The sequence below is a fragment of the Mugil cephalus genome, chromosome 22, assembly GCF_022458985.1.
Source record: "Mugil cephalus isolate CIBA_MC_2020 chromosome 22, CIBA_Mcephalus_1.1, whole genome shotgun sequence".
Taxonomy (NCBI): Eukaryota; Metazoa; Chordata; class Actinopteri; order Mugiliformes; family Mugilidae; genus Mugil; species Mugil cephalus.
Window position 1 is genome coordinate 7,345,364 of NC_061791.1, and position 26,948 is coordinate 7,372,311.

General features: G+C 44.8%; 2 protein-coding genes across 11 annotated transcripts in view; both read right to left on the bottom strand.

The window, feature by feature from the left end:
• Positions 1–4,884, bottom strand: part of pcloa (piccolo presynaptic cytomatrix protein a) — a 59,911-nt gene extending 55,027 nt beyond the window's left edge. For 9 of the 10 annotated variants that reach the window (XM_047574865.1, XM_047574864.1, XM_047574860.1 and 6 more), the window contains exon 1: positions 195–656. In XM_047574865.1, the coding sequence (XP_047430821.1) occupies positions 195–406 (212 nt within the window). In that variant the 5' untranslated portion in view covers positions 407–656. Of the gene's footprint in view, positions 1–194; positions 657–4,644 lie in introns of those variants that run through there. The other variant, XM_047574862.1, reaches the window with a different exon arrangement.
• An 8,618-nt stretch (positions 4,885–13,502) lies between these two features.
• sema3aa (sema domain, immunoglobulin domain (Ig), short basic domain, secreted, (semaphorin) 3Aa) overlaps positions 13,503–26,948 on the bottom strand; it is a 31,267-nt gene continuing 17,821 nt past the window's right edge. The window contains exons 4-17 of the mRNA XM_047575490.1: positions 26,186–26,305; positions 25,642–25,732; positions 25,432–25,551; positions 23,627–23,769; positions 23,360–23,474; positions 23,190–23,259; positions 20,776–20,920; positions 20,471–20,690; positions 20,224–20,315; positions 20,092–20,133; positions 19,713–19,870; positions 18,106–18,173; positions 17,855–18,003; positions 13,503–16,346 (exon numbers count right to left, since the gene is read on the bottom strand). Coding sequence (XP_047431446.1) covers positions 15,615–16,346; positions 17,855–18,003; positions 18,106–18,173; positions 19,713–19,870; positions 20,092–20,133; positions 20,224–20,315; positions 20,471–20,690; positions 20,776–20,920; positions 23,190–23,259; positions 23,360–23,474; positions 23,627–23,769; positions 25,432–25,551; positions 25,642–25,732; positions 26,186–26,305 — 2,265 coding nt within the window. The 3' untranslated portion in view covers positions 13,503–15,614. The remainder of the gene's footprint in view (positions 16,347–17,854; positions 18,004–18,105; positions 18,174–19,712; positions 19,871–20,091; positions 20,134–20,223; positions 20,316–20,470; positions 20,691–20,775; positions 20,921–23,189; positions 23,260–23,359; positions 23,475–23,626; positions 23,770–25,431; positions 25,552–25,641; positions 25,733–26,185; positions 26,306–26,948) is intronic.

Below are 26,948 nucleotides of genomic sequence, written 5' to 3' on the forward strand. Positions count from 1 at the left end.
TAGCTCTAATAAGGTTGGATGGTTTAAGTAATAATAATAATAAAATAATATTAATTAAAAAAAAATATATATATATGGGCGTGATCGGGATCCCTGTCTCCTCGTAGCACATTCCCCAAAATGATGCTGCACACAATCACGGCCCTAACTGGATGGTTATTTGCTAAGGAGGACCAGAGATGGAAATTCCCTGCCTTCGTGCAGCTGCTGCGCCTCCGGGCTGCCTGCCTTGCGCCCTTGACACCGCCGCGTCGAGCCGCCTCCTCTGCTCCTCGCTGAGTTCGCTCAGGTTGACCGGAGTCCCGTCGGAGACCCGGACGAAGCCGCCCTTCCCGTCGGGTGCCAGCCCCTCCGGTAGCCCAGACAGCGGCCCTTCGCCTCCTTCCAGGCTCGCTTCGTTCCCCATGATCGACCCCTCCCGTTCCCCTGTATTCGGATCAATGCACAATCCGATCTCTCCTCGCGTTTTTTCCTCTTTATCTCCAAATAGCGCCACAAAGACAGTGTTCGTCGGCGTCTCCGAACATCTCAGGCGGTTTCTTTGTCTTTCTTTATTTTTTTCTGTCCTCTTCCCCGTCCTGCCTTTCCATTTCCAGCGTTTCTCGTTGTTTTTCTGCGTCTCGCATCTCTGCAGCCGTACAACACAGTTACCACAGTTTTCCGCTGAGGGGGGGTCTCGGTTTTTACTACCACTAACAGCCACTAAAAGTAGCTTCCGGTACGTTTTTACAAAATAAAGTGTACGTTAGCGGCCATTATTGTAGGCATTTTCTTTTGTACAGCCAACACAACACCCAAAGTGCTCAACCGTCAATCAACACAAAAAATATAATCCCTAAAAGTCCTAATATAGGTACTTTAATGTATATACTTTCGCCACCACGATTCGAATCAATTACAGTATTTTTTTTATTTATCTCAAATGTAATTTCATGGTTTTATGCTGAAGAAAAGATGTGCAGCTTCCGGTTGTTTCTACGTAACGTTGGTGGTCTTGACGTAGATTCTCCAACCGCCTCCTGTCCATTGCGCATGCTCCACCTCAGACAGGTGATCTGAAGACAGCGCCGTAGAAAAATACGCTTTTTAAAGGGGACAAACTCAGCTAAAATGTTTCTGGTTTCATCGAGCGGAGCATGGATGACTTTTGAGGTCACCATTGAAGCTTTGCTTTTTTCCTTCCTTCCTTCCTTCCTTCCTTCCTTCCTTCCTTCCTTTCTTTCACTCTGCTTACTCCCTGTGAGTACTTGTGGTTTTCATCTATATATTTCTTCACCTACAAAGATAAAATAGGCCAGTCTATGTGTTTAAGATATGGGTTAAAAAAAATCAGATCAAGCAAAATAAATGTAATTAAATTATTCAAAAGAGACAACTACAGATGACTGTTGGCATCAGTATCCTCTTACATGCTTTGTTTCTTTTTCTTAAAGTTATTTTATTGTTTTGTTGCCTTATTTTATATCTGATCCCTCCATAGCCTCAGATTTAATGTGCGACTGGAGGCTGCAGAATGTTGCATATTTAAAGCATAACAACACACGCAAGCGTTAACCCGCAAACGAAACTGCATTACATCGTCCCACATGTCCCACATGATAGGACCCACAGTGCATTCAGCTCCACTGTCCTGAGAATATGCACAAGCTGCCACCATATCCAGCTGGTAGGATATTAAAACACGTCGACTCCACTGTACGTCAACGAGATGTGCTGTGATATGACAGCAAGTGCTCATTTGCCGTGTTGTCTGTGGAGCTCTGGGGCAGATGTGTCCTCGATGCATCCAACTCAGAGACCTATCTACCTGGACAGGGGTGGAGGGGAACACTCTGTGACTAGATTATGTAGCAGGAACCGAAATAAAACCAGAATCCAATACTTAAATTTAAAGCCGAAGGAATAATATGACCTTTAAAGGGATAGCTGAGGCCTCTTTGATTGCTTGCTGAGATGTAAAATACATAAGTATCATTGTTTGTGAGTTAAATATTGCAATAAAGCCAGATAATAATTCTTAAGCGTAAAGGCTCTTAGCATGTTCATCTGGCTATTTTAAGTCCATGAGTAAAAAACAAAGTAAAAGTACAAAAAAGAGAAGACACTCACACTACAAGAAAGACACTACACTGAAATTCAATATTTTAGTAAGTTCACGGTGTACACAGTGTGTTGTAAAATGTGGCTGCTAGCATTAGCTCGGTAGATCATTTACGGTAGATCAAAGCTTTGTCTTAATTCACACAGTATTTAGGGAAGAATACTGTAGTGTACATAATTTTGTCCACTATATAGAAGGTATACTACATTATTGTAGATACACAACTGAAGACAATTAGGTTGTGAGTTAGTACTTGTATTAGCCAGGCTAGCTGTTTAGCCGTATTTCAGTTGTCTTTAGGCTCTTCTACTTTAGGGTCATACACAAGACCTTCATGCACCTTTCATTCCATCTTTAACAATGTAAAAACGACAACACTGATTTTATTAAACCCAGTGTAAAACCATAATTTATAGGATTAAAATATTTTTTAAGTGACCAGGCAATATACTGTGCAAAGGCCAAGAAAAAGTCAGGCACATGACCGCCTCAGTGTTTCATTCAGTACACATTGGACACTAAAACCACGTACAAACAAAGGTAACTATAATGTGTTAAAAAATTAGCCTTGAAGCTAGGGGGGCTTTTGTTAGATTTAGCGCATTTAGATTGTTCTACTGGTAACGCTCTTTATGCTAGGCTAAGCTAACCTGGCTGTAACCTCAAATTTAACATTGACACGAGGCTTTGTGTTTTCCAACCTTTAAACATCCTTATTCCTTAATTTTTCTTCTTTATCCCTCCATCTAAGCATAGACACACAATATTTCTTTATTTTTGTATCTGTGCTTTTTCTTTTCCTCTCCTCCTCTCCTGTATGTGAACATGTGGGCAGAGGTGAGGTGAGGTTTTGGTGTCTGTCCTGTGTGGTAAACTGATGGAAGTGTAACAGTCTCTCTGTTCCTGCCTTTCTTCTCACTGACTGCTGAAGCATGGCCTGATTGTCTGTACGCCGTGAGGCGGAAGCAGCCCATACATTCCTACTGTCGGTCCCTCTCCGCTCTTTATCGCTGTGTATCTCTCCCACATACTCACATGAAAACGCTGACTGACTGAAGTGTTCAGTCATGCAAAGCCAATGCATTCTGCAAGAAAGACAGACGGACGGACAGGAGGACAGCCACACACACACACAAGTGTAAAGGCACAACATCAAAAACAGGCCGGGGGCCAAGCTCTCTGTGAGGCATGTGCAAACCCAGTAATTTATACACACACACCTGCATACTCTGTATACAGAGTAGATTCATTTAGTACCGTGCTAACAGGACCCTCTAGGCCTTCTTCTGTTATACCAAGCATTTTGTTTGTTCCAGAAAATTGCACAGCACCTAAATGAGTATTCGAGTAATCTGTTTAACTAAGCAAATGTTTCAAGAACAACTACTAAACAATTTAGGCTTGAACAGTTAGGAGTTTTGAGATTCAACAGGCCTAACACGCGGTTTCGGGTTTTTGCTATGGCAAAAGCAGTCCAGACCCCACGCAGGACCTGGCGCTGTAGCCTGACGATCACCTACTCAGAAATGCAACTACGCGCCGCGGCCACGCAAACAACAAGAGCTGTGATTGGTCTTCTTGGTACTAGCGTGTTTCTACTTTAGTATTTGCGGCTGCAAGGCTCCATGTTGGCAATTTCTCATGTTTCAGTCACCATTGTTGAAAGTGAAGCAGGAAGCAGAAACAAAAATTAACCCGACTGAAAAAAAAAAAAAAAGATACAGCGCCAACTAGTGTTTGGGTGGTGTTTTCAAAAAAGCAAGCCAGGCTGACGAGCGTACAAGTATAAATGCCTTGCGCCGGCATTGGCTGCGTGCATAGGTTACTGCATCTATGTCCGGCAGTACATCAAGATGAGCCTTAAGTTCTCCCCACTCACAAAATCTGTTGTGCATGGATTTTGATTAGGAGTCCCGCTAGTGGGAATTCATTATGTCCAGTGAAGACAGCAAACCTTCCAGCTAATCAGTATCCAGATGAGAATTGAATCTTGTAACACAGCATTTGGTTGTCATTATGGGTCATGATTTCCGGAGCGTGTAGAACAAGCTGTGTTCAACAGGAAAGGACGCCACCATGATGAAATCATACACTCTCTTAGTAAGTTCACGGTGCATACACACTGAAATAATTCTTTGTGAGAGATCTGAGCGTTTGTGCTGTGTAGCCTCGCTGTTGTAACTTGAGTCTGGTAACCAGATAACACGCAGCGCTCTGTGTTCATTAAATTTGAATACTCAGTTGGGGCACGAAGCAAAGAAGCTAACAAAGGCGACTTCTTTTGCACCGAGACATTAGTAGTGACAGTCAGCACAAGTTTAAACTGCCAAAAACAGCTTCCAAAGCGCAACAACACTCCAAGTCAATTCACCAAAGACATCTCAACACACCATGTAGACGGATACCTTTGAGTATATGGGTTCTATAGCATCCTTCCCTTGTGATATGGTTGTCTTAACAAACTACGTCCCCGGGGAGCTCCAGCGCCATAATCCCCTCCTCTTTCCAGAAAGAGGAGGAAACAGCAAACAAGAGTTACTTACCTGTGTTAATAATGTGCAGGAGTGTGCGTCTGCTCGCTCCCTCAAAGTCAGTGTGTGGACGGGGTGAGGCAGCTCCCAGGTGACGCTGTACTTGCAAGTGACGTTTAATTTCTGGTATATTAGGACTGAGCCTCTTTTATCCCTATTAGCATCCTGGCGCGCGTCTAATTCCGCCCTCGACGCCAATTTCTCCTGGACAGAGCGGCACTAAAAATATTTTTAAAGTCGCAGAGGCTCCCTGCCTTTCACTCGCCCTGCCTTACTATCCACAAGCCGGCGAGCGGAAGCGTGCTTGGGTGCACCTGCTGCCAACACACACACACACACGCACACACACACATTTGAACGCCGGCACGGGCAAACAAAAACACACTCATGCACAGGCATAAGCGGCCCTTCTAATCCTCTTTACTTCTGGAGGATAGGCCAATCACACACTGCTCTGCGCTGTAATCTGTTTACATGTACACACAGTGCATGTAGACAAAGCTGGGGGTCAACTTAACTCAGTGGGAGTCACCTGAAACATAAAAAAAATTGTCTCCAGTGTCAATTATTCATCCTTTTAGTTCCTGCAATTTAACCTTTTCTTTCCATTGAATTGGCCACAAATGCCTTCAGAGCTGAGCCACCATCTGTTGAACACAAACATGAAACGCGGACGGCACAACTGCAGCGTTACAGAAAACAAACATGACTGCTGAGGAAATAAAGCGGTGTCCTTCCAGCAAAAAATTCTCGAAGAACAACGTTCCCCCGCTCCAACCAAGACGCACAAAAGCGCCCGATTCAGACGCTCGGCACAATGTCGAGGTTATGCAAGTCCCCTTTGTTTCAGAGGAACGCGCGGCGGCAGACGCACAAAGAAGAGGGAGCGTTGACGGATGTGTGCGTCGAACTCGAGTCAAGGCCTGTCTGAGATTTAGTGTCACGAAATGTGCGAGATATCAAGTTGTCGGAGGCTCTCCTGGTCCTTATCTGCGACAGTGAGGATTTAAAAAGTGCAAGGACTCACCAAGGAATCAGTGCGCTCACCTTCATTTCACCTGGATTACCACTGGGAAATCCTTGAAGTTTGAGTTTTCAGCGATTAAGATTATAATTTACCAGAAACTGAAACTGTGAAACTGATCTAAAAACTGTGATTTATTTCCAGAAGGTTGTTACGGTGCTTGGGTGAAGGGCGTGGGAAGGAGACTTGAACTGGTAGCAGGGCTGTTAATAGGATTTACTGGGCACTGTCCCGAAGCCAATCTCCAAAGCCACAAGTGCAGTGACTGACTGATGTAAAAGCAGCATGGCGTTCTTGCTAAATAAATGCAAATACGTAACAGTGATACGGAGGAAAAAAAAAAAAACTACTGGGAGTACATGTGTTCTGTGAATAACGAACAACTCCCCAAATAGCCACAGTTGGTGCTTGGAACTTCTCTCTGCGCTTCCCAGCAGTGATGACAGCTCTCTGATTTCTGTTCCTTGGAAGTTTGAATCCCTGTGAGTATACCAGTCACTTCTGTGTTAAGCGCAGGCAGCTCACGCTAATTAACGAGGCTTACTCGTGTGTTTTTTTTTTTTCCTTCACGCAAGATGCAGCCAGAAGTGAAACCACACTGGAAGGATCTTTCAGAACTTTGGTAACAAAATCCTTCTGCTAGCATCTTTAAAGCTTGTGCACATTATATTTAGTTTGTTTTACAAAATAAAAGTGACAAAGAAATATTTGAAAATAGTTTGGCAGTCCTCATGCTAAGCTTAGTATCAATGCTATGGTGATGGAGTCTATGACCTAATGATAAAATGATGAAAAGTCCTAAAAAGTGTCACAAATTGGGTGTTTCTAATGACTCCTATGGCAAATCATAAGACAACCATAGTGATGCATGTTCCCTGACCAGAAGTCAGCAGCAAACCTAGGTTCCAGGGGATCCCAGGCAAAGACCTTTGTGTGCTATCCCCCTAGTCTGAACTAACAAAATCTGTAATAGTGTAAGAAGAAACAGATCCGTAGAGGGGAGTTGCAGAGTATTGTCAATGGGAAGCGTACCTATGTTCCCCGGGTCCCTAACCCTGTCCCTAACCCTAACCCTAACCCCTCTTTAAAAAAAAAAAAAGGGTCCCATGTTCCCGGGAAACATAGGGATGATCCCTTGTCAATGTACTGTTGGGCTTTGATTGTCAGTGCAAATGTGCCAAGAGGTACGCAAACCAAAAGCTAAGACCCTTTTGTAAAGTGGCGTACAGTTTTTCTTTCTGCTAGATCTGCAAATATAACACTATTCAGAATGAGAATCATTACTTTATTAATCCCAAGGGGAAATTACTTTTTATTACAGCAGCTCCTACTCCTCAAAGCGTAACCAGTGTTCAGAGGAAAGAGCAATGTAGGCAATAACAATATGTAAGAAGTTGCTGCTTTATAATAACATTGAATATGGGGTTTTGCACAGCAGGAAATTATTGCACATGGAGAGTCCAGAGTCCAATAAATATATAAAGACAAATGTACTAATAAGCACTAAGTGACTCCACAGTGATTGTTAGAACTTTTTCAGACCCACTAGGACATCAGTTCATTGCCAGATTGAATCTGATCTGACGTTTGTGTCTGGTAAAATGCCACTTTGCTGATTGGTCGTGCGTCAATACAGGATTTGAAAGTAGAAGTGACAAGGACACCAACAATTTGCATGTAGGCATTGGTTGGATTGGTTTTTCTCTGGGTGTTCGGACTCCCTCCCGCAAATCCAACGGCACGAATGTTAAGGTTAACATGATTGTGATGGACAAACAACAAGACAAGGTTATACCCTGCTCCTCCAACCAGTGCCAGCTGGGATAGACTCCACCTTGTCCAGCAACGCTGGGCAAGACCAAAAGCAATAACGGGAGTGTGGACGTTCAAGCAGTTACGTCCAGAGTGATGTGCCATGGTACTTGTGGATTCAAACAAATACAAGGTTAAAAAATAAATGCAACATTTACCACTTGTTGCAATAGGTGTCGCCAAACAGGATGAAGACCTTTAAGTCTGCTTCTTCAAATTCATGTAGTAGATATTGATTTGGGGTTTTGTTGCTTTACATTTACTTCAGATGAATTAACCTTCAAAAATATAGCTTACCTGTATAAATGATTTGCCTTCATTGCCTCCTCCTCATGTCTCTTCCATTTTTCACAGCAGTGAACATCTTAACTAATGGGCAGATTCAGAGCTTTTGAACAAGTCAAGATGTTTGTAGAAAGAGAAGGATGGGAGTAAAGGTATGGAAGTATTGTGGCTCTGAATGCTAATCAAGTCATACACAACCTCATGAATCATTAACAACACACACCTGTGGTCAAGGTAGTGCGTCACGGGCTGTGGCGTCATAACTGTGCAGCAAAGAGCTAAGTCCCCAGTGTTAAGTTAGATTAAACACAGATGAGTCACACTGAAGGCAAATTCTCAAGCTAATAAAGGGGGTTACATAAAATCAATTGTCTATATGCAGGTCTTGAGGTCATTTCCCTAATACTGCCACAGCTTTAATGAAAATATCTTCCCTGGTTTGTAACGCTGCCGAGCTTTGGCAGCGCTCTATGATCCACCAAGTCCTTGAACACAACCCTGCAGCTGAGCGTGAATCAGTATTCTCTCCGGAGACGGACGAGAATAGGTCATTGATCACCTCATCACTCCCAAGCAATCAGTGAGCGGAGCCTGTGTGAGGTCAAAGTGGCATGCGGGTCCATTTACGTCCACGGCAGACAGATTGTGGCGGGGCTGCGGAAGGTGTCTCTGTTTACGACTCCCAGCCTCGTAGCTCAGCGTCAAAGGGGTGGCATCTCAGCAATAAATCACAGCCTCTAAACAACAGACAAAACAGCACTCCCAGAGGGTACCGTACGCACTGAAACCCTAGGGGATGGACTGTACGTGCAGAGAGACAAAGTGTTTGGTGATTTATATGAAAATGACGGAGGGACTTGACTGAATGGTTAATTATTTAAGTGAAATTCTGGTTCAGCGGTCAATGATCAATGGGTTAATGTAGCGGAGATTCCATTGCAAGCCGACCATCAGCATTTTGCTGGTGTTGGTCCACCGAGTTTCAATCACAGGCGACATGAGGAAACCTCATAGCTGTTTCTGGTCATATTCTACATATAAAGCACCACTTTGAAGTCATGATATGACAATGCATCGCTCAACTTAAAGCGATAATAAACTGGGCCTCACAGTGAGCAAAATATGTTAACACGCAGTATAATATGCCCGCGTTGAGTCATGCAGCCATCCTGGAGGTTAAAAGAGAAAGCGTCGCCTGAACGCAGCAGGGTTTGGTCTTGAAGGAAAATGTCATCTAGCTTCAAGGAGCGCTGCTCTGTACCAGGTTCCTCCCCAGTTGCCATGGTTTCCGCTGCAGGTGCCACTCATCTGCAGGGTTCCTAATTACGGGATCACTTGAAGACTGATGCAAATGCACTTTATGGTTCCCCCGCCGTGCAGCCGCACACCTCTGTGCGAGGCTACAGGTTATCAGATGGAAGAAGCTGAACTTTTCAGATGGTTGAACATCAGCCAGAGTGAGACAGATGAGCAGCGGCGCACACGGGAACAAATAGGCAGGGACGAGAAGGCACAAGAAATGAAAGCAATTCTTCATGCTGTATGCCGCACACTGGATTCGTTTTAATATACTGTACAAAGTGGTAGAGAAGGGGGAGTAGCAGTGAGTTCAGCAGTCTGCCGCTATCTTGTCCTGCCGCTGACCTAAATCTCCTCCTCTCTCCTTGCCCACAGACTTGATTTCCCACAATCCCTTGGGCTAGCTCTTGGGCAAGAAGGAATGAGTCAGCTTCTGAGCCGAGCCTACTTTCAAGAGTCGTGAGGAGCTTTGGACGTGCATATGCGCATACTGCACTAACACGTCATTTGTGCGTCTAGTTCAAAGCAGCATGGAAATGTGTCTGTAGTGCTTTTTTCTGCACTGTCCTTCCCAAACACATAAACACACTGAAATACTGTAAAACGTTGGATATAAACAGGAACTCTGATCAGGATGATGATAAAAAAAAAAGTCCACAAGACTCAATATACTGCTTCTAATTTAAGAAAACGAGCCTATGAGTAATTTGTTAGTCAACTACAAATATAAACTCGTGTTGATATATGTGGAAAAATATTCATGAACACTAATTTAAATGCAAAAGAGTAGTTTGCATTTTCATTTTTCAAGTTTGGATAAAACAAGGCCTGTCAGACACATTCATTAAAAAATAAAATCTAGCAACATTGGCGTACGGTGAAATACATACTGTACTTGGGAAGATCAATGTGAAACGCCCCCCTCGAGGTATTCCCCCTTAAGTATTGGAAACACTAAAGGTTATTTCTCCCCATATACAGATGTGCTGTGGGTCAATAAAATAATTTAAATGGTTGCAATGTTAAGTAATTCAGAGACATGCTTTGTCAGGTGGAGACATGTGTGCGTTAGCAGAGCTAGCTAAATTCCATTAGCGTCTACTTGTTGTGTGCTAACCATTTTTTTTGTGTTCTGCTATTTTTAGTTTTTTGAAAACTCACATTTTTGTATTTTTTGCAAACTGTAATAACGAATGTTGTGTTTAATGGTGTGCAGTTTAAGTTGGTTATGCAATTTAATTTTATTTCTTAAAAGGTATTTGTGCTTTGGTACAAATGTAGCTATTCCAGTAAAGCTACCATTGAGGCAAGATCACCAAATCCCTCCTGTATTCAGGAGTATGACATCATCTTGCTAAACTGTTAGCTTGTTTGGCTACCATACAGCTCCTAAATCTTTTGAATACATGGCTTTCCATTCGAGGGCAGCGACTAAACTAACTAACTTAGCATTAACATTAACATCACCCATAAATCATATGAATACCACTGCTAGGTAACTAGCGGGCTAATGGTTTAGCATGCTAACGACCGGGTAAGGTGACATAAGAAATGCAAAGGCATCATGAAACCATGAGGGAATTGATAATGTACAGAAAGAAGTAAAACTATCCTACCAAATTACAACACATTAACTTACCATTGACTATTATTTGAAGCGACATCATGTCAAAACTAGTATTTGGCTGCCACAGAATAGGTCACAGTAAGCGCGACCCTGTTTGAAGGCAGCGAATGTCTGAGAGTTTATAATTGAAAGTCAAAATATGAGAACAAAAAAAATATACGAGACATATTTTAGGATTAAAAAGAACTGAATAATCCATTGCATAAATACATATCCTGGAGCACATTATGCATGAGCTTTAGTAAACTGGAGTGAAAGAAAACATTGTTGTTCCACACAGAAATGTAGCTCCGAGGAGCAGATATGAGGGGACACAGCGGAGACGTTCCCCCCCACAGCAAACGGCACAGTGATAAAAAACCCTCTGCCTCAACACTCGAGGCATCCCCTTTCTGAAGCTGAAAGCGAGTATTTTGAAGACTCCCAGCGACCCACAGGACATTCAAGGACAGTCGTCATGGTAACAGAAGCAGCAGATTCATAAGCGTGCATGAAACTTGAGAGCAGGGAACATGATTGCAGCGCTCTTCTAATCACTTGAGCTGACACACACAAACGCGCTCGAGTTTCTGAGCGCGGACGTGCCGCTTTCTGAGGCAGCTCGGTCTGACTTTGAAAGGTACAAATAAAACATTATGTCAAGATGTTAACAGCAGCGGCCACTCCGACCTCATAACAAGGCCTGCCATGAAGCTTTCAACAAGAGGTTGCAAAGGCGAGTGAGGCAACAGCGGCCTCTGGTGGATCTTTGGGAGAAACGTCTCTGTGAGCTGTGGGGTTTAAATGAATACATCACACAGTGACTGGACCAAAAACAGTCGTGATAAAAATTAATCAAGACATAAATAACTCAGTTACGGAGATGATTGAGGAATCAAATTGATATTTCATTTTTGCATTTGCACTTTTCCCTTTGGTCATGCATTTCTGCTTACTAATGCAAATTATCAGGACAAAAGATTTTTTTTTTTTTTTTTGATGATGTTACTGATAACAAAAAGGACACATCAAAATGTCTAATGAAAAAAAAGGGCCTACTGCAGCATTAATTAACAGAAGCTAGCAGCTCATGCAGTTGTTGGGGTATGGTGTAGTTTGCTAGTGGTTCTCTTACCTCTGGTCTTTCTGAGATTTCCACCTACATCACCACACAATGAAGGTAAATCCATTAAAGTAATTTGCATTTAAAAAAGAATCTAACAGCACAGAGTCTGTCCAGCTTCCCAGAACAGCCTGTTTTCAAGGCAGACATTTTAGAGCTGGAAGAGCACAGGAGAAACTAATTTTGTTAACGACGACTCAGCTCTGTGAAGTGTCTTGGTGGTAAACAATGCCAGGGAATCGAACTCACTAAAAATAAGTTCTGTTGTTAATGGTATCATATGTACTTTTCCAGCTGTGGCGTAGCAGAAGACCTGGTTTGATAAATGACTGCACTTCAAGACAAGGAGCTCACTGCGGTCAGATGCTACTTTTATTTTAAAAATTACTCTCTGCTGTCAGCATGTTCTGTAAAGGTTATCGGGACAGTGTTGTGGGAGTGATACATTGCAGCAGAATTTTTTATCCACGCTCTGTGCACAGTATGTGCTGTGTTGCGCAGAGGGTCATTTTCACGGTGGATTCCTAGAGGATGAAATTTGGCAATCCACATTTTTCATCCAGCGCCTTTGACATGCTATTTAGATTTCATTAGTATATGTGCTACAGCCAATCAGAGTAATTATGGGACGTACGCTGAGTAAAAAAATCTCTTTTAACTGTCTGAAATGTCCAAGTTACCTCAATGTCAACATCTTTTACAGCAGGCGTGATAACAGAATCTAAACATCCTACTTCTTGGACATCTACGTATCAGATAACGTAGTTCTCCCAACGATTTGATTGACTGGAAAAGTGTTGCCTAGATTGCCATAAACTTTTTTGCACACACTATATCCATTTCCCGTGTAAAAACACTTGTTTGGGAGTCCTGCATATCTACATAAAGAGTATGTCATCTTCCAAGGAGACGGCCATACTGTGCTGTCGTGTTACTCTAGCAGAGTGGACCAAGCAAACGCGTGATGCATTTTCATTTTCCCTAGAAATGCGCAAAACCCAAATATTGCAATAAAAAAACTGGTAATGGAATCACTTACATTTTGGAAAAACCTTTGAAATATCGTTAAAACACTTTCACGCTCACATGAGGTGTTTTTTTTTTTCAGACTTATCAATATAAAAGTTTATCGCAAAAGTGCAATTGAAACATTTCCCCATCACTGGTGTCACAGTAGATAATGCAGGAGGCCATGCGGCCTGTTCATTTGAAGACCATTTCCGCATAAAAAAAACTTTAAGGTATTTGAATTAATTCACCTGTGGACAAAATTCCAAGTGTGGCTGAACACTAGGAAGTTGTGCTTTCTGGAAAAAAACTGCCGCTACTATAGTAATGATGCACTGCTGCTGTCGGCTGCAGGTTGGGGAGTGACGCAAGACTGGGGATAGGCCCAGGAAGAGAAAGTTTCGAGAGAATTATTGGATTTTGCAAAACATTTGTGTTTAAATGGAAACACTTTATCGAAATTTCAGAAATATCACTTTTATTTTGCGAAAAATGGTAATGAAATGCAGCTAAAGACAAGAAAGGATCATCATGCATTCTCTCATGTGCTTGGAAAATGATTTTTTTTTTTTGGCTGCAATCTGCAGCCTCACCACAAGATGGCACTACACACCACACAATTGTCCTTTAAATTTTCTTCCCCCAAGCTACTAGCAATGCTGTGGATTCAGACTATGAATGAACAGTGACGGTAGAAATGAGAACAAAGAAACTTTTTCTTTTTTGTATTATTATTTTTTACGGAGATGTTTATTTAGACAACTGAATGCATGCCAGAAAGAACTGTGTTACAGCAGCGGTAACTTTCAGCTCTCACACTTCTCACTCTGAGGAAGAGAATTAGGGACACATCAAACTTTTGAGTGCTGGAACACTATCCGATCTAATTTATTGCATCGACACATTACTCTTGTATCCAGGGGCCGGGGGAGACAGGAGGTACCATCGTTGAATCAAAGATTAAGGAGCTCAGATCTCAAACAGCTTTGGCCAGAATTCACATGAGTTGTTAACATCACTGTTTTGGCAAAAAGGACAAAAGTAATTCACACCTTGCTTTGAAGGGATACTTTACCTCTCACACAAAACACGTAAAAAGACAATAAAAAAGATGCACTTACTGTAGGTAGCATTCACATGCAGTTATAATGTGTCTTCTCCTCAGACTAGATTTAACATTTTTCTCCACTATTTCTTACAGAGAGTCACAGCTAATGTTTTTCAGTTTGGGGAAATTATCTTACACATAATAGCTACAGGATAAAAAAAAAAGACATGTTGGATGGAAGTGGGAGAAAGGAAAACATAATGAACATATACTCTGGTATGAAAGAGACTAAATTGTGCTTATCGATGGTGGGATCTCTGTCGAATCAACACACAGACCTCTGCACTCCTGAACTTCAACACGCTCACATCCCTCCCCCCCAAAAAAAGGAGATTCCTCGACACATTTTTTTTTTTTCCTTTTCAGCCAGTTGGTCCATCAAAGTTTCTTTTGTTGCCATCGTTTCTCCAATATACTGATGAGCCAAAAATACCATAATATCAAAAATAAATGCAACCCTTTCACAAAACAATGAGCAATAAATAATAGTCAAGTGGTGTCCTTGTACTGTATATGTACTGTATATACACAGAGAGTTACGTTTGTTGTATATATGTACACAAAAAAACTAACAAAAAAAAAAAAAGAAAAAACAACCGGCGGTCTTATTTCAGGCTTTCAGCAACAGCCTACAAATGGGATTAGTGTCCAAAAACTTATGAAATCCCAGAGGAAAAAACAAAAAACAAAAACAAGAACCGAATAACTTACACAGAATCCTTGTGTTATGCACATTGACTATGTTACCTGTGGTTTTTTATTTCATTTTATATTTTTTTTGCCCCCGAAAATTGAAGCACTGGTTTGGAAAAGGAAAGTAAATGTAAAAGAAATTTGCAAAATCTTTTAGGTACGGTGTAAAAAAAAAAAAAAAAAAAAAAAAAGCCTCTAGAATCCATAAAACAATTAGCTTATTAAAACATTGATTGACATGCACAATGCTTTCCCAGCCTCGGTTGATGGAGAGGGTTATAATGAAGCACATTGTCTGTATTCGACTTTTTTTTTCCACCCCCACCCCTCCCCGTATTATAATAATGCTTCTGTTTGTATTTGAACAACACAAGAGCCACTGGTTCAAGCTGCTGTGCCGACGTCCAGGTGAACTGCAACCCGCTTATTTCTCCCTTTTAATGGTTGCAGCTCTTTACTCGAAAACCCCCCGAAACAGTTCCTCAAAGTCAGAGTTCGTAATCCACGTACGCGACGTCGCAGTTCACATGCTCGGGTCAAAACAGGGCGGCAGGCTGCGCAATTTCTGCTCCCGTAAACGTCTACGAATCTGTTAGCGTCTCCGCAGCCGTCCTCCCGGCACATTAAGTCCACGTGCTCCCCAACGAACACCTCACTAAACATTTTGTCCGAGTCTTATTTTAGTAGCTTATGTACAGGAGGTTGAAGTGTCTGCCGGGCGGTATCCCAGGCAACCGAGTCCTCACACATTTACAGTATGCATTCCAGTTTTTCAGTCCTCTGATCGTCTTTCTTTTAAAAAATTTTTTCACAGGTTAATGCGCATTTGTGTCTTTTATTGTCGTTGCTTATGTATTTCTACCTTAAAGGTGCGTTTTGATGAGTTTCTTTTTGCTCTGGCTGCGGTTATGGAGAGGTCACTGAATCACACGTCGGAAACACAATCTATAGAATGTTCTTGTGTGGATGCGAGGAGGGTTTGTGCTTGTGTGCGTAGATTCTGCTTGAACTTGTGCTTTTTTCCTCAAACGCTACGTGGGGGTCTCTGAAGCTCGTGGGTCCTCCTGTTGCGACCCTTCTTATTTTCCTGCATCCGTCTCCATTTGTTCGCATGCTGGGTGCTCACCCGCGCTGCCCCCGCAACCTGAGGACCAGCCAGGTTGCCCTGCCCCTTCTGGCCATTTTGTGCCCTCTGGTTGTTCTTGGGGGCCTGTCCGCTCAGCATGCCCAGGTTTCCTTGACCTTTTTGTGTATTCTGGCTCCGCGTTGGGCCTTCCACTGTCGGAGCTCCGGCCTGAAGCCATGGCCTGCTCTGTGGAGGGCTGGCTTGCTGCTTCTGCGCATTGGGAGCCGTAGCCCTTGGTCGCAACGCGCCATTGGAACCACCGGTGCCGTCGGGTTTTCCCTGGCTGTTGGTGTTGGGCGTCTTCACCCTCTTCTGTTTGCGCTCTTTCTTCCAAACCCTGTCGCAAAACTCCTCCACGCTGTTGAGGTCCGGGTGGTCCAAGAGAGACAGGAAATCTCGGTACCACACCCTGTGCTTGGCTGACTGGCCAACGCCCCCTCCTGCGCCAGGAATTCCGGGGAGGATGTCCCCCAGTCTCTGCGTGGGGATGACCTGGAGGTTAAGGCGCAGCAGGGGCTGGATGAAGCCGTGTTCGACAGCCTGGCAGTGGTAGACACCTGTGTCAGACTGACTCAGGCTGCGTATCAGCAGACCCTGGTCTGTACGTACCACTCTGTCGTCAAGCTTGATCTGTAGAAGAGAGAAAGACAAGGATATCAATAATGGGGGGGGCAGGCCGACCCAATGGGCACAAGGGTATATTCCATGCGCCACGACCACAGCAACTAAACTGACCAATTCTACACCTTATGTCTTTGAAATGGAGTACTACTTGGGTTCACATATTCGTTTCCATCTCATCCTGCATTGCTGCTGCTCAAGGAGAGACATGGGAAGGTCTGGACATGAAAATATAAGGAAGTGTTGGGTGCCTCAATGACTCTACAATACCTACAAAACATTTTTTTGTGATTGTTGGCTCATATACTAGTGTATATTGTTGGTACATTAACCAGTCAGGCATAACATTATGACCTAATGTTGTGAAGGTCTCCCTTGTGCCTCCAAAACAGTTGTGACTCATCAGAGAACATGGACAGGACATGGGTCTTCTGAAGGTGTCCTGTGATGTCTGGCAACAGGACGCTGTTAGTTGGGGCCTTTGGTTTCCTATGAGTTGAAGGGGGAGGGGCCTATGTGGATCATCACACAGATACTTGGGATCTAGGGAATTTGGAGGCCAGGTCAACACCTCGAGATGTTTTTCATGAGTGTCATAACTATGGGGTTGAGGTGCCTGATCTGGTCTAGGTGGGTGCTACGTGTCTAAGTAACATCCAAATGAATGCCAGGTCTAAAGGTTTCCCACAAGATGGTCCAATGTTATTTACTACATTTGTTTTTGCAGTGGCTTAAAAGTACTCTACTAAGATTTTTATGTCTATTAGGGTTCTATGTATCCCTGTCTCACAGTATAACCCTGACTGACAGTGGACAACAACAGCCAAACTCCCTAACCCTATCCCCTAACCCAATGATAAAATAGATCTTTTATTGAAGGGACTCATGAATACATACTTGTTTTAGTGAGAAACACTGAATATGAACATAAGTCCAGTGGAACCCTGTAAGTTTCTCAAAAAGGAGGGTTGATATTGGACTTAACCAAAGGTTCATTACAAGCTTAGGTAATGTTAACACAGATGGAGAACCACAGCTAAATCAGTCATTGTGGTCGTTAACACAGTGAGTGATGTGGCATAGAAACTGCAAAAACAGGTCAAACCTGGCTCTGCTTTAGCAGCAATAAAATCATAAACCAAAGTATTATGGCAGCACACATTGTTTTATATCCATTCATGGGCTGGAAATGTATTTTTGCAAGAGCACCAATATTCGTCCAGATAAAATTATAAACCACAGTGTTCTGTATCGGATTCAAAGAACTATAACGCAACTAGACTTCATGTCGTTTTTTTTTTTTTTTTTACTTTCTTGGCGCTGACTATGACGCGCCCTGATGTTCCCGACAGATTCAGCCACAGAACAAATTCTTGGACCTCGGGGTCAAAAGTGGATCTAAACATCCAAACTCGGTTGGTTTCCACCCTTCTGTGTGTGTGAGGTTTAAAAGTGACGATAACAGATAAGGAAAGGTGTAGCCCAGGGTAGAGAGACGTTAGCAGCGTATTACTCACCTCAAGCTTGCGGTCGTCGTTGGGCTTCTGCAGCTGCCAGTAGATGAGCGCCCTCTGAGACTTGGGGCTGCACTCCAGGAACATGCTGCTGTTCTCCACGCCGAACACACTCCTGTCCTCCACGCTGCCTCCCAAGCCGTCCAGGTCATCTGATCAAAAGGGCACGGAAACAGAGAAGTGAGTACAAACCGTGCCGCAAAGAGGAGACTGAGCGAGTGCCTTATGAGTCAGTGAATCTTTAATTTAGGTACCGTGGTGCTGCAGGTCTGAGCACTGGGAGAGAGGATCTCCGTTTCTGATGTCTTGTCGTCTGGTTCGCCTGCGAAGAAGCCACAGTGAATGATTATATTAATGCACCAAGAGTTTAAGGTAAAGTTCCGTTCTGTGTACTATTTTATTTTAACCACTAGGGGGCAATGTTTCCTTACACTGCAGAGATTGGACATTTATTCAACCTTTACTCCACTGTTCAGACACAAGAGGAAGAAATAAAAAAAAAAACCCTGGCAGAATGGAAGAACCATGAACCCGCTGAGCAGTGAAACAGTGTGCTTCATTGCCTTCTGATGAGCCGTTATTATGAAACACATATAGTATTGTTTTGCCCTTGGAACACCTTGTAAAAGCGGCCCCACTCTTTGTCCTCCGCGTATGAAAGTCCACCATGTCATTTGGATTTTTTTTTTACTGCGACGGCGAGGCGTTTTCCATAGTCTGCCTTTACTGAGTAGCTCGGAACGTGTCCCCTGCTCCCAGCTGGTTTCAGATCGTGCACAAAATAGGGTGAGTCGAAATCAGGCCAAAAAAGAAGGGCACGGCAGAAAGAAAAAGTAGAATCGCGAAAGGTGAAGAATCGTACGCATTTAAATGTGAATCCTGCACAAAAGCTACTTCCACCCATCCGAACTCCCGTGCGTCAAACCTATTTAGTCTCTCATCCCTCTCCCCCACCCTTTTTTTTTTTCTCACACGTATCCCTCCTCCGTACGTTTCCTGGCCTGACATTCCTGCCTTTTTGGCCGTCTGAGCACGTGCGGGGCCGGGTGTCTGGTTCTCGTTCTGGGAGGGAAGAAAATATTTGCAAGTTGCAGGGGAGAGCCGAGAGCGCTCGGTCCTGAGCCTTAACCATGGGGTGTGCCACCTCCCTCTGTCACCCTGCCAGGCTGGAGTATACCCACTGGCCTACTTCTGCTGGTGTGAGAAGTTGTGGATGAATGAGACGCAGGGGTGTAAGTGCTATGTGTGTGAGGGCCGTGGTGGTCAGCCCTAATCCTGCTGGATACGGCGGAGGGTAATTTGAGGGTGTGTATGTTCATACCTCCTGGCTGCGGGGTGAAGCGGTCAGACAGCTCCCGTTGGCTATAATTTAGTGTGTGTGTTCATGTGATGGCTGTGCGTGCATCACACAACTCAGAACAACTGTTACTGGATGAGCTCTAAGCCAGGTTGCTGGACTGAACCTCCTGGAATGCTACTTAGTGCATATGTGCTTAATGAGTGTGTTTTGTGCCTGTATTATATACAAATTACTTCCACGTTTGGATATTTTGCCACGAGCTATGTAAACGTGTCTATCGTTTGGATTTGCTGCGCTTACTAATAGACTAATAGACCAGCGGAGGTCTGACGTTAGCTCGCACATCAGAACGCCCCCGAGCGCAGCATTTAAAGCCAATTGTTTCGAAAGCCAACTGCAACGGCAGAGCGCAGGTGGACTGATAACTGCCAGGTGCGACCACATGTGATGACATTAACACAAAGGCAGGATGTAGCCGGGAAAAGAAGCACGCAGTCTCGGCTAACCCTTCGAGGATAAATAAAGGTTTGAGCTGAGCGTTTGGTGTACACAGGCTCCTACCTCTTGGCGGTAGGGAAGTATCTCGAGCACTCCGCTCCGTCCCAGGCGCAGTAAGGGTCTCTGGCCAGGCAGCACTCGGCGCAAGCTTTCCCATACACCTCGCAACGGTGCAGAGACATCTGCGATACACCCAGGGCTGAGCCAAGGTACAGCTGTTGCTGTGGGAGCCAAACACACAGTAAAAGGCGTAAGAAAATATATTAAATACTCCCATGTGGCCCAGCTATAAAGGTTTAACTCTCAGCGGGCACGTCAGACATCTTTATTTTACCATATCAGTGTTTGCTTTAAGGCACAGAACGTCTCATTTTCTCGTTCCGCTTGAAGCCTTTGTTAACAGCTTTGGGTTTAACTACGATGTGGGGAACCCAGCTCTTACCTGCTTGGTGGACAGCTCCATGGCGGTGATGGTGGTGGGCTCCTGCATGAAAACAAAAACACAGAACGTTCAACGCCACATAGGAGGCAGCTGCAATAAATTGGTGTTAGCCTTCAATTTCCACTTCCGTACCCTGAAGACCGTCATCTCCTCCAGCACAACCTCCTCTAGGTCGTGCCAGCTCTCCCTGGGGATCGTCACCACCTTCAGCACCGTCCCCATATCTGAAAAAGCACAGCCGGATACTGTACATTCAAGCCTGTATCGATCATGCATTTGTTTTCTTCTCTTCATTAATTCACGGTTTATGGCGGCCATTTTGAACGCAAATTAAGTTTTGCGCTGGATCTTCAAAGGGCTGTTGGCTACGTCGGCCTACCTGTGCCTATGAACATGACGTCGTACTGCCCGTCCTCAGCCTCCACCCTGTCCACCACCAGCTGGGAGAACTGGTAGTCCACGTCCGTCCGCACCATGATGGGACGTCCCCCTATCGGGTGCACCGGGTTGTACATGGCAGGGTGACCCCTGGCGAAGGTGATCACGTCGTCCGGAAGGTCTTTTGTCGAGTCGAATCCCCCGAATGTCTTGCTGGGGCACTGGGAGGAGGTTCAGGACGGTTATTTTCTTTCTGTTTTGGTCATTTTATGCGTCACAGAATTGGTTACGTGTGGTAAGACTCACAGTGCCAGGGCGAGGGTAGGGCACCCTCCCTTGGAAAGGCACCCACTGGTAGTTGGGTCCATCTCTGTGGGCGTAGGGTCCGAGGAAAACCCTCCTGATGTCCGCCATGTTATACATGCACACCGCCGAGCCTTTAAAGATGTTGCTGTGAAGGGAAAGAGAAACACCGATGGGGTTAGAGACAGAAACAGAAAGAGTTTAAGGACGGAAAGGGGGGGTGAAGGAGAGGGTGGTGAAGTGAAGAAAAATGACATAGCCTAACAAAAGGGATTCAGAAATGATTGCTCACAAGACAGGGATTAGGAGCTTGTGAAATACTGAAGAAAGACAACAAAATGACCCTTCATCGCTCAAAGGCAGAGGGGAGCGAGGTTGTCATTACCTAAGTACGAGAATGACAGATTGGAACTTCTCCCTGATTGCTTCCAGCCTCTTGAGAACAGACAGGAATTTGGGCACACCACCAGCAGACCTGGTTCAGAGCACATTTGAAATCCCCTCCAATGTTTTGCGGACGTTTGCTCGAGCCAGATGGGCGGGTTTCGCTTCCCGTACGTCCAGAGCAGGCAAGTTTCGCTCAATCACGCAAAAAAAATATAAAAAAAATAAAAATAAAAAAAAATAAAGCAGCACCATGAGGGCTTTCTTTCAGTTTTACGCTCCGTCTTGGGTCGTCCAGAAGACAGCAATTTGAGCTGCCAGTCACCGAAGTGGAGAATTTGTGAGCTCCTCATGAATATTCCAATGTTTCCACGAGAAAAAAAATGTTCTCGTGGAGACTGTGACAAATGAAGTCGACTGGAGACTGGAGTCTGTGAACGCCGCGGAGTCCATTAACCTCTGGCCACGTAGAATCAGATCGTGTTTCACAGGTCGCAATTATTAGACTTGGCAAGTTAGGTGTTCAAAGACAATTTCAAGTTCATTCATTAACTTTGCAAAGTGTTTTTTTTTTCACAGATTTTTTTTCTTGCGCTCGCAGGAACCAAACGCTTCGGTAAAGACTCGTCCTTTGTCTCGCCGACTGCAACGGGAAGTTGAATCAGACTAATTAGGGACGTGGCTGGGGCACGCGCAGCAGCCGACATCACTCGGCAAAGCATGGAAGATGAATGGATTAGCATTTGAAAATGTTAATTACAGAGAAATTCAATTAACTCCAGGGGTAAAAAAAAAAAAAAAGACACTCCCATGTCTGTGCTTAGGGAGGAGGGCGAACATGTGTTTGTGCAGATACACAGAGGGAAGGAAAGGAGCGCGTGGTTTCACCCTGAGAAAAAATCTCATAGGGGCACAATCAAACATTGATCTGTCAGTGGCGGCTTCTTTACGCCTCATTAAGCAGTGATATTAAAAGCTGGTCCCTGTGAATCTCTGCTCTATTCATCTCTGAAAACCGGCCACTTAGAAAACCAATTAAACCACTCTAATTCCTCAATGCCCCGTAATTGAATTTTAAAGGGTACGCGCGTGTGAGCGTGCGCGGGGTCGTATATATGTAGGGCGGACGCCCACCAAGCAACTGAATGCACTCCAGGAAGCTGGGTAAAAGCTGATGCAAGGCGCCCGTCAGCATGCGTTAGCCTCCGCCGCCGCTCCATTCAGCCCGTCTTATCATTAGCCGTGATTGATGGTGAAGTGTTTGTCCTCCTTTCAGAGACGGCGCTGGACGGCAAAATAGCCCCTCCTCCTCCTCCCGCGAATGCAAATTCATCATCATCACGATAAGTGCCACCATCTGTGCCATTTCAACTCACTTATCTTCCTCGCCCCGCGCCTTCACCTCTCCGCGTGCTTCAATAGAGCCACACCCGGCCCCTGAAAACCCCATTCACTGACTGGGGCGGCGGCCAGGGGAGAAACGTGGGTTCCTGCTAAGTGAATATCGTGTTTCTCTCGCTCCCTCCTGCTCCATAATCTGATTTCCCCACAAGCCTGCCAGGGTTTCAATGAAAAGGTGGACAGGTAGTGAGGAATGGGGGGGGGGCGGGGGGCGAATCGGATAAAAGCAAATCTCCAGTCCTGAGATGGAGGGAGAGAAAAAGCAACCGTAAGACAACTTTGAGTGGATTACGCGAGCGCCGTCTGGGAATTCGATGGCGGCGCGGCTAGTGGCTCGCTTTGTGTCGTGCCTTTTAAAATAAAAAAAACGGTTGAGAAACTGCAGATAAACACATGGAATAAATGATGTGAGGCCAAAAGGAAATATGAAGCGCGTGTTTTTCGGATACGGAGGAAATAAGTTATCCGGGGGACGCTCGGCCGCTGAATGCATATCAGCTCCTTCTGATCTCCTAGCAACAAATCAACAAAACAAATATGACACCGCTGGCGTCCGTCGAGCTATTTGAGAATTGGAGCCCTCGCTCGCGCACTTCGGAGGTCATCGGAAAGAGATCTGCTCGGGATTGTACCTGGATGTGGTGAATACGGCGTAGATGACTGGATTCTTCGGGTCCTTGGAGCTCATGAGAAACACGTCCTCTAAAAAAAAAAAAAAATGAAAGAAGTCAACGACGGATAAACGAAAGAATTCTAAGGTTGTATTTTCCCCCTTTCATGCGTATAATGAATAAACTCTTACGTAGTTCGTCAAAGTGTGTGTCAATGCCATTGACTCCCGGGACTGAACACATTAGCCGGGCCTTTAGAAAAGTGGTCCACTTGTTTACCAGGCTCCTGTGGCCTCCCATGTCATTCTGCAACAACATCATTAGTGGCTATTAGTCATCACATCACCTCAATACAAACTGCACCAGGGACGCAGGCATGTACGAAACATGTAACCGAGGCGGTTTTATTCCTTTTAACGCTGTGATAAGGGATTTTGTTTGGTTGTGTGTGTTGTTACCTTACACAGTTGTCCTATCCTGGCAATGGTGGCCTTCCCGGTGTGCTCTCCGTCCATGGCGTTCTCCTTGAAGAACAGGAAGATCTTGTCGTCTTCGGGGTTGTCGCTCTCGGGGATCAAGTGCACGCCTACGAACCTGGGGTCTAGGAGGAGGAAAATTCAATCAAACTTAACCGCACATGAATGGTGCAACCCTCCGTACCAGCGACAATCCTTTCGCCCCTATTTTACACCCCTGAAGTCAATCCCCCGTGATATTCTCCAGTCACGGCTCAGTAATAACGGCCATTCGCTTTAGCCCCCGCGGCGCTACAGTATCTGACTTTACCTTAAAGCGAGCGCTCCAAATCCAAATCCCACATAACCCCCGTCTCTGGGCCACATCCTGGCAAACACACATGGCTCTGATTGTCCCGGGGTAACGCTTCAATAAATGTATCTCGACTTTGAGCGTGAGCGGAAATCAAAGCGAAAACGCAGGAGCCGGGGCTGTAAAGGGGGCTGGGGTATCTCTTGAAGTATAGAGGGGGGCACAAGGCCTACGGAAAAGTGGCGGTGGTCGCCAAGGCGTCGTCACGCCTAAAACGAACCTTAGCCTAAAGCTCAGGGGTTAGCTGGAAAGAAACAAGCAGTGCCGTGTTACACCTCCGAGGCCGTTTAGGATATAGAGTAGCTGTGAAAAAGGATAGAGTGGCCAAAGTGGGGAGCAGATTTATAAGCCTGCGAGGGCGAAAGACCTCTGGTATGAATCACGTGTACCCCACTCAGCAGTGTGAATGTGTGTCTTTAAATTTACACGTTCGCCGACCACATACAGGGTCCTGCCTTTCATTAACTCCCAACAAAAGGCCAATTTATCCAGAGGGGCTTTAATCCAACATTCATTTGACTGAGAGGGCACTAAAAGGTGAAGAGATGCGTAAATAAAATCCCTTCGAATCAAAACCGTTTAACCCCAAATCCTTTTAGAATCACTCACCATTAAGGGTTCATTCCCAAGTTTCTCTCTTGTTACATCTGAGTGCCATGTAACCTTGTTGATAAAGGCTCAATAGAATATCCCCAACCCCAGTAATCCATGCAATTACAATCCCTTCTTTGTGGAGGAGGCGTCGGATTTTGCCGAGCCGAGCGGATACGATCCCCCGGCGTATTTGTTTGAACAAGGTGAAAGATCGACGGGGATTAACGCCGCAACAATAACTTCTCCTTTTTGCAACGGCCTTTATTAATATGTCACGGCAATCAGCGCCGCAGAGGCCGGGGGCCCGTGATTGTTGTTGACGGTGCCGGGGCAGGTGGGGTTGAGGGCTGAAGGGAGCTCGGGGGGGAATTTGACTCCGCTACAGGAAAACAGCTGAGAGCGGATTAGCTCTGTGGGAAAGAGGGGGGAAAAGGGATGGCACAGCTTGAGGGAAAGGTTCAAACTGACCTTTTGTGGCTCCCCTAAGTCCTCTGCGGTGCCAAAAGATAGCCAGGCGGACTCGGCAGTCAATAACCCCCTCGCTGCAGCGCTAATCTTACTCAGCACAGGCAAATCCAGAGACTTTGTGAATGGGCTGATATCTGATGTCCGCACATGAATGGGAACGACTGCAGACTTGAGGCTTGTGGGAGAATTTAAAGCTTCGAAAACCGGGTTCAAAAGCTCCACATAATAGTCAATAACAGGGGTTTACTCCTGAAAAGCTGAGGTGTATATAGACGACAATTGCCATATTTTACCTCAAGTTTGTGCGAATGTATGTTATCTAGTTTTTGCAGTGAAGCCGGGAAGGACGGCACATTTGAGTTTATTTCTTTACCATTCAGCCATCTTGAATCATGCTGCTCCGTTCTGATTGGATGGTGATCTCCCAGCGTACGGAAAATGGCGAAGTCCCTTCCCATGAAATCGGCAGACGTGCCAGAGTACAGCTCTCCGTCTGCCGGGGAGAAGGCATAGTTAGTCACAAACTAGTCCTTCGTGGGAATCGATACAGAGACGGACAGAGAGAGAGAGAGATCAAACCCACCGATCAGGAGCGAGGCCGACAGCATTTTGGGGTCGTAGGGGCTTTTCCCGCGGCCGTTCTCGAAATGCGAGGCCAGCCGAAAGATGTTGTCCTGCGGTGGAGAGAGAGAGGGAGAGAGGGTGGGTCAAAGATCAAAAGAGAGGCCAATGAACGCCACATTAAGCCTGGTTAAAAGTACATTTACAGCGGGCGGTTCAAGTTGCGGCGTATTCTCATTATAGCGCGCCGCTTTTGGATCTTTTTTACACCGCGTTACAGATCAACAAGTTTTTTTTTGCCTAGTTTTTTTGCAGGAGCGCAACAAAAAAACAACAAACGATGTAAAGCAGGATAATGTGAGGCCCAGCTCTACTTTGGTACATTGATTAACCCGTGGACCTTTATCGGGATGACTCATTAAACCTCCGTGTAGGAGGGAGGTTGTTACACCGATGAGTCCCTTTGCATTATTTTACCACTCAACTGAGATCTTTTTTCCCTTTTTATTTTTAACTTTTGCATCTAAATATATAACTGTCACATTCGGTTACGTAAAATGCATTACCTCTGCCCTCTTGCCCATTTCCAGAAAAGCGCAGATGGGGTGGAAGGCTCCCGTGCCACAGATGTACAGATGGGTCTGGTTGTACGGCTGCAGCACCCGAATGAAGTTAGAACACTCTTTCTGAAAAAATAAAAAAAGGGATATAAGAAGAGGACAACATCGAAAGATATGGACGAAAAGCGATGCACGCCTGTCTTTGTTTGCGTTGTAAGCTTTCCACATATGAAGCCGCGGGGACTTTTCTTTTATTAAAAAGAGTTTTCACGAAATAACACCATTTCCTCCCCCGTATCATAAAGTTCACATGAATCCTATGCGAAAATAAAGTTTTAAATCTGAGATGCGATTTCACTTAAAATAGAGGCTAATAGGAAGCAGAGAATGAGAAGAGGTCAGAGGAGCTTTGTTGGAATCCCATATGAAGCAGGGACTTTCCAGTTGGTTTGGAAAAGACTTTAAGTCTCCTTCAAGGAAACCCCACCTGTAAGTTAAATCAGACCCCGCAGCTCTTTAATGATCCATATGTTTGAATTTACTGAGTGTATTTGGGTTGGCTCTCCGGTACATGTTGATAGTCCCAGCGGTGTGAGACTGTTTATTAGAGCGCTAATCAAGGGGACTGGTTAATGTAGGAGGCTTATTAGCAGCCTTGCAGAGCTCATTTGGCCACATGTGTTTAAGAGATTAGGCTGGGGTTTGCCTAATTATAAATACATGCTGAATATCCGCCTAACAAATACGAACGCATTTGCTCTGGGATTTG